Source organism: Spodoptera frugiperda, chromosome 17 (genome assembly GCF_023101765.2).
Source record: "Spodoptera frugiperda isolate SF20-4 chromosome 17, AGI-APGP_CSIRO_Sfru_2.0, whole genome shotgun sequence".
NCBI lineage: Eukaryota > Metazoa > Arthropoda > Insecta > Lepidoptera > Noctuidae > Spodoptera > Spodoptera frugiperda.
In genome coordinates this window covers 2,656,837-2,669,099 of record NC_064228.1, presented here as the reverse complement: position 1 = coordinate 2,669,099, position 12,263 = coordinate 2,656,837, and the positions used below count along the sequence as shown (strand labels likewise).

The 12,263-nt window shown below is 35.8% G+C and overlaps 1 protein-coding gene across 1 annotated transcript; it reads left to right on the top strand.

Moving 5' to 3' along the window:
- Window positions 1-690: 690 nt before the first annotated feature.
- Window positions 691-11,593, top strand: LOC118277042 (uncharacterized). The gene is made up of 11 exons (XM_035595707.2): window positions 691-833; window positions 1,257-1,492; window positions 1,971-3,285; window positions 3,745-3,926; window positions 4,289-4,504; window positions 5,561-6,763; window positions 7,178-7,486; window positions 7,953-8,270; window positions 8,953-9,137; window positions 9,604-9,729; window positions 10,696-11,593. Exons 1-11 carry the CDS (start codon window positions 812-814, stop codon window positions 10,967-10,969), a joined length of 4,386 nt encoding a protein of 1,461 aa, XP_035451600.2. The 5' UTR covers window positions 691-811; the 3' UTR covers window positions 10,970-11,593.
- Window positions 11,594-12,263: the final 670 nt, after the last annotated feature.

Below are 12,263 nucleotides of genomic sequence, written 5' to 3'. Positions count from 1 at the left end.
CAAATACTGAAAATTCTTAGCAGAAAATCGTAATTATTACGTAGATAAATATTACACTGTAGATAGTAGGTACCTATAATTTACGTGAAATACAGCTCTGTCTACCACTTCTTCGAAGCGAAAAACAGCATGATGTTATCTTAAATTGTAGAGCGTACATGTAGTAAAGCGATTATTTCGTCTGTTATGTTTTCAGTTCTGATTTCCTGCGCGTCAGATCATTGCTAAACACCGAAAACGAGTGTGTATATATAACATAGAAAAAAATATGTCAATAAAAACTATAACGTTATAAATAAATAAATGGACTAAAAATACTGTTCAACGATGCTAAAATATTAATATTAAAAGATAATAAAATATTAATATTAAAAAAAAACGTCAATGCTTTTATTCTCATTTTGTTCACATCAAGTCCTTAAATTCGGAGAATCGACCTGCTTAACTTTTTTTAATTCGTTTAGTTGCTTTGCTTTACATCAATAGGTACAATGTCAAAGTTATATTATTTTCCAACTTATGAAACTTATTAACGAACGAAAAAGGTGGTTCAAAAAATGATTTTTAATAAATAAATCAAACTACAATACAGATAGGTAATATCCATCTGCACGTGCATAAATTTCTTTAAGTTGTACCTACTTTTTTTTGAACGCTTCAACATTTTGACACATGTCACTGAGTTGTTAAAGCAATATCAAAACGTTCAATAATAACAATAAAGCATGTGAACAGTTATATTCACTTTTCATTGTTTTTGAATCGTTTTATTCAGTGAAACTTAATACAGTTATCAGTTTTCATTTTTAAGATGGCTTTAAACCCGTTAAACGGTAAGTAAATTGTATATGTACTCTATAAACATCATTTGTGAAACATAACCTCAAAGTTTACAAGAAATTGAATAATTTTGCATGTATATGTATGTAACTTCAATTTTTAGTGATATTTAGGTAATAAAAGTGTTTTTCACAGTACTTTTAATTATGCTTACGAATAATAAAATGTTCTTTCTCTCAGAAAATAATGTTGAAATACAAGTGTTCTCCTTGACCATGAGTTTGAATTTCTGACACATTTTGTCTTCGAAACTTGTTAAAAATAATTATAAAAAACCAAATTATTAACTCTCAAACTTACTAATTCATATAACCATAAGAAAACTTTAAAACCCACTTATTTTAGTTCTATCATATAATATTTTCTACACAAAAAAATAAACAGTTTTCTTTAGTAAAGTAATATTATTTTTCCAGAGCTAAAACGTCGACTGGACGATGACAAAACTCCTTTGCCAAAAAGACTATGCCTGGCAAAGAATGTGGTGCAATCCCATCACTTCCCCACAGCACCTAAAGAAAGAATCGTGGCTGAATGGCTTTGTGCCTTGACCTCTAGAAATAGGCTGAATAGTGAAGAGCTGAAGAGCGTCCTTGATTGGTTATTTGTGGTTGATGATTTGACTAGTGAATTAAAAAGTAAACTTGTACAGGTATGTTTACAAATTTTATTATTTGATTAAAAATTAAAGCTGTGAGGTGAATTTTATACTATCACATTATGACTTATTACATTGTAATGTATTTAATAATGACACAGCTATTAAATGTAAAGAATCTTAAAGTTGCCTTATCGTAAATGACTATCTTATTGGTAGAGTAATTGTAAGTGCACCTGCTAGACAAGGGGTCTCGGGTTTGATTCCCGGGTCGAGCAAAGTAGTACTGAGCCTTTGTCAAAAGTTAATTTCTCATTAGTAGCACGGACTCTCTCAGTTGTGCCCAGTATATTACAATAGGCTCATCCCCTATTACGTGGGAATTATAACATAAATGCAGAAAATTGTGTAATGCGCACTTTTACCTACCCCTTTGAGGATAAAAGCATGATGTTGCATTGTAATCTTAATAATGACAGAATTAATTTGAAGATTGAAATTAAATTAAATTATAATAAACCTACAATTCCAGATTGTAGCAGAATTTACACAAAGGAACCCGTTACAAGCAGAAGAAATACAATACATATCAACATTCCTAGAAAACCCTAAAATAGTATCACAGTTGAGTCTACAAACGGACGAATACCTCACAATATCAATCACATTACTACAACACCTAAAAAATGACAACAACACACAAATGAGTCAGAAAATACTAAACAATTTCATTAAATACTATCGAGAATCAAAAAAGAAATTAGAATTCATCATTAAACTGCTAAACGGTGAAAACTTGGAGACAATCTTCAGTTTTCTTGACACAGATTGCCGCAAGACTGCGATAGATGTTTGTCAAAATATTTTGTTTCCCATCAATAAGAGGACCTTTTTCATCAGTTTCTTACAAACTTTAATCAGGAAAGATAACTTAGAAGCATTGATTGCTGAAAAAGGTGACAATATACAGTCCGTCATCAAAATAATGAACACATTCTTTGAATTTCCAAAAAATCGCTTCGATAATGACACAAAGTTCTTGCATAATTTCATAGACGTCTTTGTCAGTTCGTTCCAAAAAGAAAATCAGATTATCTTTGCTTTTTACATTATGGTTGCTAACGTTTTAAATATGGAACAGAGCTTCATCGTGCCAGCCATGAATTTGCCACCAATTTTAGAAGATGATGCTAAAACTAAAAGGATTCTCTTTCTAAATATGCTAGAGGTTTTGTTACGCAATGAAATTGATATAAATGTCCGCTTGACTGATACTTTTGGTGAGAAAATATCTAAGGTTGAGATCAAAAAGAATTTTACTTCTTTCCTCCAAGCTGTAATGATGGGGCAGCTCAAATTGGAAGGCAAACTGGACAAGACTACATTACAAATAATCAAAACAGCTTTAAAACTGGACCCTGTGTTAATTGAACAGAAAATTAACACAATTCTACCACCAATAATGACGGCAAAGAAAAACAGCTCAAGTTTATTAGAATCTTACACAGAAACAATAAACTGTTTACTAGAAATCCTCTTCAAATTAAGTAGAGGAACAACATTTTTAAATCAAATTCTACCATCGGTAAAAAATATTTTGGAAGCTGGCAACACTGAGCAGTTTGAATTGAAACAGAAGGTTCTAGAAGCAAAACAAGATGGCGTCGAATGTGAGAAAATGGAGGGAAAAATAATTACGGGGTCTGATCTGTTTCCACAAGAATGTGTGACTTTGTATGGGAAGTTGACTTCAGAATTGATGTTTAGACAGAATAAAGAACTTTTGGAGTCACTCCAGAAAGACTTTGAAGTACATTGCTTAATGATGCTTGAAGAAGGATTTGTTAGTGAGTATTTTATTATTTTTAGGCCTTCTTATTTTACCTGCTTTTTCTCCTATGTAACTTAGGTCATAGTCTGTCTTTTCCTTAGACTTTAATGGCCTATTTGTATGTCCAACTATCACTTGAAGAATATGAATCTGTACTAGAAGGGTCCCAAATCGAAAGGCACACACAACAATACACGGCTCGAATACAACAACCAATCGGAGCACCGAACGCGCTCTTGTTTCGATAACTCTTACGTAAATCAAACTCATACTAAGGGTACTGATTTCAATCCACTAATATTGTAGTGAGCCTTTCGATTTGGAAGGCTTGGGTAATAGAATAAATAGTCTTAAATTGTGTTTTCTGTTTAACAATAAGCTTAGTTTACCGTGAAGAATATACTTTAAATACAGCTCGAAGTTGTACAAAACTTAGGTATCATAATTTAACGAAAATTTCCCAATTATCTTCCAGGTCCATCGATAATAACGCTAACGGAAGTACTATCAGCCATTTTGTCGTCGTTCCTACAACAGAACAAGATGGCGGACCACACTGTACCTCTGAACATAGCTGAAGGTTTCTGGAACTTGTACTCTAAGTTCGAAACCGAGTGCCTGGCTAAATTCGGAGTGTGTGTATTGAAACTTAGTTATGTGAGTAAATAATTCTATTTTTACTACATTTAGACATGAGACTTTTTTATGGTATGGCCGGTATACGAGCAAACTGATCACCTGATGGTAAGCAATCACCGCCGCCCATGGACACCCATTGCGTTACAAGAACTTTGGCGGCCTTTGGAGTGTTTGGAATTCAAGGGTTGTTAGGGAATCGAGGATTGGTAAGAGAAATAATTGGGCATACGGTAACTTAACTCATACGACGCGTCGTTTCTTGTCGGTTTTTGAGGCCGTGGTATCCCCCGGTCAAGCCGGCCCATTATTGCCGAAGCATTGCACTTATGATGACTTATTATGATTTTCCTAATACTTATAAAACCATTTCTAAATTCCAGAATCCTCCGCTTGTTATATCATTCCTGAAACTATGCCAAAGTTTCGCTCAACTGAAGTTGTTGAACATAAAGTATAGTAACGTGAAACTAGACATATCGCCTGGCAGTGATACATCGGAGGTTTTCGATCTTAGTATGTTATTACCATGCTTGAATAGCCAGCAATGGACGGCGCTCGCTGAGAAGATTCAGGATGATGAAGCTGTTACGTTTTTGGTAAGTTTTTTTTTTTAGTAACTACAGACTTAAAGAAAAAGTATTTCCTACCGAGCTATGGACCATTGGTTCAGCTCCTAGAAATCTTGGGGCGATGAAACTCTTACGCGACGTCCTACGTGAGCAATCTAGAGGCGGGTCCAGACATGTATCATTTGCCCGATCCGATCACCGTATCCGATCACCGTATCCGTATCTGCGTTTGTATCAAGCCCCGTATCAAGTTTTGGACGCCTCCGATTTGCTCCGTATCCGTATCTTCACAATAGTCATGATCGCGTATCAAATTTCTTCAATTCGCCAACTGGACACTCCAGTTCAACGGAGAGTTCATACCAGGCCTCCTGCTTCAGATTCCTGTTGTAATAGCTTTTGTGGCTGGGGTCCCATAATACCTGCTTTTCTTTATAGGCCTCGATAAATTTAATAACATTTTCATTGTTCCAATTCATTGTTTTTACTTCACGGCAAGGACTGAAAATGACGCGCACGTGCAACCGACCGAGGGTCCGAGTGACGCGTCAAGACTGACCCACGTCCGTATCTGTATCAGCCAATTGATGATCGGACAAAAACCGACATGACATGGGACGGGCCGTATCATAACAGCGTATCGAGATCGCGTATCATGATACGCGTATCATTCCCCGTCCACATATGCGATCATGATACGCGTCGACGATACGGATACGGTGATCGGATCGGGCAAATGATACATGTCTGGACCCGCCTTAGAAGAGACGCGTGTGACACGGCGACTATGTCCTACGTGCAAGTGAATCGATTCATTTCTGTTCCGCCATTGTAATAAAAAAATGTAACGGAGATCGCGTCCGCGACACGCGCACCGCGCCTCACCGTACGATTGTTCCCATAGGCCACATCAATAGAATTTGACATTTTGTTGTTTTCGCGCCGCGCCGCACCGCATCGCCTTCGCGTCTATGTCGCTGACGCAGGACGTCGCATTAAGCATTCTAGCATTTCGATCCTTATAAATATTCGAGAAATAAGTCATGTAACACAACATTTAACAATTTCCAATCTTACTTACAGGACAACCTACTATTAGCCAAAACATTGGCCCTTCAAATGTTGTCAATAAGCAACCACCAGGAATACGCAACAATAACCTCGACAAAGACACATTTGATCAAACAAATTGCTACCAACCCATCACTGTTTCAAGACACTTATTTCTGCAAAGCATTATTCACTGGCTTAGAAAAATCACACATAAAAACATTGGCCAAATGTTTGATCAAACTTTGCTTGGACAACTCAGAGTTGGATGTACTAAGAATTGACGCAGTGGTAAACAATAGAGAATTGCTAAACATGTTGGTATTAGAAACAGCTAAAAATATAGCTAAAACCTTTGAAAACGGTGAATCTTTCAGCAAAGTATTGGGCAAAGCTGACTTCAATATCACCTCTTATGCAAAAGAAGTATCTTTAGTAGAATACTTCAATGAAATAACTATAAATACTGAATCACAAGATATACTGAAAAACTCGATAAACATTTACAAACAATTACCAGTTTACTACTTAGAAGAAAACTACCAATTGGTAGCAATTTTTGTTATGCTGGCAATCAAGAAATGTTCAACTGTCAAAAAACTGAAACGCAGCATAGATTATGTTCTACAAAGCATTTACGAATTGAGCTCCCAGAGACCAGACTTGTATCAATTATTCCCAGCTGATAATATATTTAATTTCAAAGATAATTCTTTATTAGAATTACTGACATTAAAAATTAAAACGCCAAACACTTTGCTTATAATCAAAAGCCTGTTGGAATTAGCTGTGAAAAAGGTTCGGATTGACAGTGACCAAGTGAAAAATATAGTAGAAAGGCTCTTAAAAAAGAATAAGAAATCTATTTCTGACATAGAAGCTTTCAACGACCCTGTGTTCCAAATAACTTGTTTGATACTTCCGTCAATAGTGAAGCAAAAGAAAGCTATAACTGCAAGTGCTTTCCGATCAATACTAGCGGACCTACAAGAAAAACTGCACAAATCTTTACTAGAATCGTTTAAAAACATCGATTTTGGTAATAGTAGCTTTTCATTAAACGATACTGGTAACACTGAAGATAGTGTTGTGCAATCGGAAAGTAGTGTGGCAACTTTGAACGCTATGGTGGCGTATTCGTTGACACTTTCGAGGTATTCCGAAAATCCGGAAGGGGAGGATGTGAAACATTTGGACTGCTTATTAACTGCCTTGGAGTTCTTCGTACAAAATGCTGTGAGTATTAAATGCTTATTTACTACAAACTAAAAGTACATAATTTCAATTACAAAAACATGGTACATGATGCATTAAAAAAATAACTGCTAAATATAAGGGTCTCGATTCAATTTCCGGGTGTAGTCAAATACCTATTGAATCTTGAGCACCTTTTCTCAACTTCTTTTCCCAAAATATGAAAGACTAGCTAACCCGGCAAATTTCGTACCGCCTCTATATTACTTTTTCTAACCTTTTGAACCTTCCCTGGACTTCCACAAATATTTCAAGACTAGATTAGACAAATCGGCCCAGCCGTTATCGAATTTTAGTTGGACCAACGAACAGCAATTCATTTTTATACATATACAAGATTACCATAGTTACCTAAACGTTTTCTTGTTAATTACCATTTTTTAATTCAATTTACAGATAAAAACAACAGAAAATCCGGATTCCAAACCCCAACACATAGATTCATCAATTCAACTACTAAACGTAGTATTACGACGCATGAAGAAACTAGAAACACACTCAGTTTTCCAAGAAAAAGACAAATTGTTCCTTCAAATATGGCGTAGTATAAAAACTCGGCTAATGTTGGAACAAGAAAAGAAAGTACTAAGTGGTAATAGTTATGAAGAAATTGGTACTACGTTGAAGTTACTGTGTGAACTGTCTTCAGTTGAATGTTATGTCACGAATTTCGTTGGTGATCTCAATAATTTGGTCGTTTTGAAGGTAATTATGGTTTTTTTATTAAGCTATCTTAGAGAGGAAAATCATCCAATCAGTTCTCTTGCCTTGGGCGAGGTGAGAGAGAATGTCTGTCTGACTCTTACTGACGCAGCCCCGGTAAACCCGCTAGGTAGTCCGCAGCTTCGGATCAAGCATCACCCCTACTAGGTACCATATGTCGTTCTGATGGATCGTTAAGGCGCGTGTGGATCGCTCGGCGCCGCACACCCGTACGGGCCTGGTTCTGGTCGGGCGACGAGCTATCCTTGCTCACCGTTCCCAGACCCGCCCTTTAATTTCACGAGATCAAAACTAGAGCGCGTTCGGCGGTGTGATTGGTTGGTTCATTGGAGCCGGCCAATCACAGCGTTAAACTTAAAACAAACTCGTAAGGCCCCTGTTTTCTCAATTAGGAAAACTAGAAATAATGTTGTATTCTAATATAAAAATCAATTTTCAATGTTTTCAGAAACCATCTCAACAAAAAGACAACAGTGCGGAGATCAAATCTCGCAAAGTTTTCAAATTCCTATGGTCGCAATGTCTCAAAGCAAATATCGTGGGCCCCAAATGTGTTGCCATGTCAAAATTAATGCACCGCGCTTGTAAGAATTTGAGGAATTGGATGCGGCAACACTATGACTATGAAGACAGTGTTGCCAGAGTAAATGAAGATATTTCTACCGAAGATTTAGTTGTGAAAGTTATTAAAGTGGATGATGAGATTTGTGAAATTGTGAGATTGGATTTAGATGCATTGTCGGAACTGCTTTTGGCAGCTAAAAAGGTACGCTTTATTTCACTAATATTAAATTTAATTTGGTAAACCTATATTATTTAGGTTGATCAAGTGCTGTTGTGCACTTGTCATCTCGGGTTCGTTTCGTTTCCTAGTTTACATGTATAAAGTATGGAAATCACTCATCGTCATATGATTTGAATGAAACTACAAGTAGTAGTCGTCCACAGAAGCATAATACAACTAAATCTTCCAACGAAAAGGGGATTTTAAAAAAAATATTTTCAACTAAACAAAATAATGAAATCGATCAAGTATTAAATTCTGTTAATGCCGTAGTTATAATACCGTATTTGTAAAGAGTATTCAAATTAGCTCAAAGAGAAAGAAAAATGCACTTTTTGGCTTACCTACTGAGCCTATTTCGCTCATTTTTCGTATATTGTCAGCCAAAATGATAACAAATATGTGGTTTAAATTAAGTCATAAGAGTTTAGTATAACTTATTACTTTTGTCTTTGAACTTCAAAAATGCAATGGTGCTTATTTTATGGGCGCTTCGCTTCTTTAAGTGTTTAACTGCCAATAGAAAACTGTTGAAGGCAAATCCTCCGCTAACGTCGGTCACCGGTGACCACCACGGCGTTTAATGTGTTAATATACTCCATAAAACAATATAAAGCGTGATATTAGCTTTAACTATGAATGTATTTCTTATTTAACTTTTCAGATATCCCTAGACTACAGTTTCGTCGACGTCACATTCGAAGTACAGCACTTAATACATTATGTGCTGAGTAACAAATATAATCTGAAGTTCGATATATCGTGGGAGGCATTCTTCATATTGTTTGAGGGATGTGTTGCAGTACTCAATAATATGCTGCTGGCTAGAGAAGAGGTTTTAGAAGACAGGTTTGTATTATGAGTTTATTTATCTTATTTTTTTATTTAAAACCTTTATCTTTCTATTAACTTTTAACAGTCACGCTAGCTTAGCTATTACGTCTTCGTAGCATAACTACATATCACATCTTTGGTGGAAAACCACCGTGAATCATTAACGTCGAAATCAGGACGTAGTGCAATATTTTATTCTTTGGTTATTATTAAATGCCGATATTATGTTCAAAGATCCATGCTACACTTAAAAATACACCTATAAGCGCAATAAAAACTATAAATGTAATGTATAGTTAGACTTACAAACATGAATTTATTAAAAAATTAGTATTTACTACCATATAAGTTGATTTGATGTTTTAAAACTCAAAGTGCATAGGCCTTTCAACTACCAAAGATGAAAATAGGGCCTCTCGCGACTGCTCTCTGGGAAAAATAAAAAATAATAAAAAGTATACTGAAAATATCAATATTTCAGATGGCCATGCTACATGCAGTGCTACAGAGCGCTCATTACATCGCTCTGTGAACGAGCGACATCACACGCCCAGCTAGAGAGGAGGATCGAAGAAAAACTCGCTGAAATGGCGCACTCTATTGAGAAGTATGTATTTAACTATGTTCATAACTTATTATTATTAAAAAACAACAACACACAACACAACTTTTATCCCCGAAAGGGTAGACAGATGTGCACCTATGTGTTAGTGCTAGTCAGCCTAAATAAACTAGCCTACTAGGTAGCAGATATTATAGTGTACAAGTGTGTGCTCAAACACATTTGCATTCTCTGTTCCCTCACTCTTTAAACCCGATGAGACGGCAGACCGACAAGATTGGAGAGACGTTAGGTGCAGTACCAACGGTTTTATGTGCTTTCTGAGCCACGGAGGTGAGACATCGCCGAACTTCCTGACTCCGAGGTAATAAGGGCAGTTCAAATTATGATTACAACACAACGTCACGCCTTTTTATCCCCGAAGGGGTAGGCAGAGGTGCACATTACGGCATGTAATGCCGCTATACAATGTGCACCCACTTTTCACCATTTGTTTTATAAGCCCCATGTAATAGGGTGAGCCTATTGCCATATACTGGACACAACTCCAGACTCCGTGCTACTACCGAGAAATGTTATTATTATATATTTGTAAAAAAACTATAGCAGATTTTTACAACTCGACATGTCTGGCACGCTTAACTCTGTTGGTTTTTTTATGGATTAAGCCGGTAAACGAGCAGACAGATCACCTGATGGTAAGCAATCACCGCCGTCTATGGACACTTGAAACACCAGAGACGTTACAAGTGCGTTGCCGGCCTTTTTGGGGTTAGGAATTTAAGGGTTCTTGGGGAATCGGGAATTGGGAAGATTAGGAAGGGTGAGTACCTTAATCGCACAACGAAACACAACGCAAGCGTTGTTTCACGTTGGTTTTCTGTGAGGCCGTGCCATCACTCCGGTCGAGCCGGCCCATTCGTGCTGAAGCATGGCTCTCCCACATTCAAAACAAGAACTAGACTTGTTTAACCAAAACAAACACTATAATATATTTTTATACATTTTCAGATTGACTCAATCAATAAGCAAGCGTAAGAAGCATGTTTCAAGAATAGCAGCATACACGGTAGCGGATCTCTGTACCTCTCTAGAAAGGAACGCACCAACGAAAATGGTTCGCCAACACCTAGAAAATTCCGTAGCCCTACTCATACAGGCGTGTGATAGCACATATGCTATGTCCTTCTTGAAACGAGGACTAGTGGGCTATGTAGGACAAATGACTATGACCAATTTGTACACTATGTATAAGAGGTACCATAAGTATATGGGTAATTCATAAGTATTACATTATTGTGAAAATAAATAGTCTTCGTGAAGTGTCTGAGAATGAATGAGAATTTGGTGCTCTGGCTTGTTAACTGACGTAAATACCGTATTTTTTTATAATAACTGTCGCGAGAAATACCAAATTAACTAAAAAGTGATTTTTAGTTAAACCGTGAGGTTTGAAGAAAAGCTCTTCTAGTTTCGAGTCACAGAGGGACTGTGAAAACTGCTAGATGAAGAGATCGTCTGTGACTCGAAACTAGCAGAGATTTTCTTTTAATTTTATATGAAAAGTTAAAATAAGTGTCCAATGTTTTAAAATAATCAGATTACGTAGTAGTATGTATAGTTGTATACTACACTATTGTTAAATTGTTAACAAACAAAATAAAAATATGTCATGTTGTAAAATACTTTATTAAAGTTTTCCTAGTAGGTTACCCTTAAACATTTTTATTCATATTACAATGTGTGTCTATTTTGTTATATTATTATCGTCGATTATGAACCCCGAATGTTTAATACATTGTATACAACTCCACACATTAAAGCTACAGGTTAAAATGGTTTTTTTTTATTCCAGAGTATAATAAATCTAAATGTCTATGTAACATACCTAAAATATAAAAAATAATTCAAATACTTTTTTATAAAACTTCTTTGTTCTTTAATTTACCCTATATCCCATACCTATGATATAATAAAATTATGCATCTTTATTATTGATTAGCAGACCCGGGAAACTTCGCCTCAAAAAAATTATTTTCTCACCTTTTAAACCTACCCTGAACTTCCACAAATAATTTAAGACCAAAATTCGCCAAATCGGTCCAGCCGTTCTCGAGTTTTAGCGAGACTAACAAACAGCAAGCTAAGTGGCAAGTTAGCTAAAACACGTTTAATTTTATATAATGAATTTTGGAAAACACTGCTACCTACCTCCCAAATATTAATGTTTATATTCCTATTCAATCAAACGACAAGAGATTTGCAGAAAAACATATTTTCAATTTAGACAATACTGAGCAATAAGTAAGTACGTATGCGTGACAAAATATTCCCATTGTCTCTAATCTCTTAAGTATCAGAAAATCATGCACCTTATCAAATTCTCAATGATGATTATTCTGCACAGTCATAAAACATCACTACCTTATATGGTAAAGCAAACAAAACTCAAATAACAAATGTCATTCACTGACTAAGATAATAACAAAAAGTACAAAGTTGTTATCTATTATTATCACAAGTAACGTACTGTAAAGATATTATTTACGAAAATCGCGCGCAATTTCAAATGTCATTTG

Excerpts from the sequence above, each read along its gene's own strand:
- LOC118277042 (XM_035595707.2), top strand. The coding sequence starts at position 812 with ATGGCTTTAAACCCGTTAAACG. Across the intron at positions 4,505-5,560 it reads ATGAAGCTGTTACGTTTTTG|GACAACCTACTATTAGCCAA; the intron begins GTAAGTTTTTTT and ends TCTTACTTACAG. Across the intron at positions 8,271-8,952 it reads TGCTTTTGGCAGCTAAAAAG|ATATCCCTAGACTACAGTTT; the intron begins GTACGCTTTATT and ends TTAACTTTTCAG.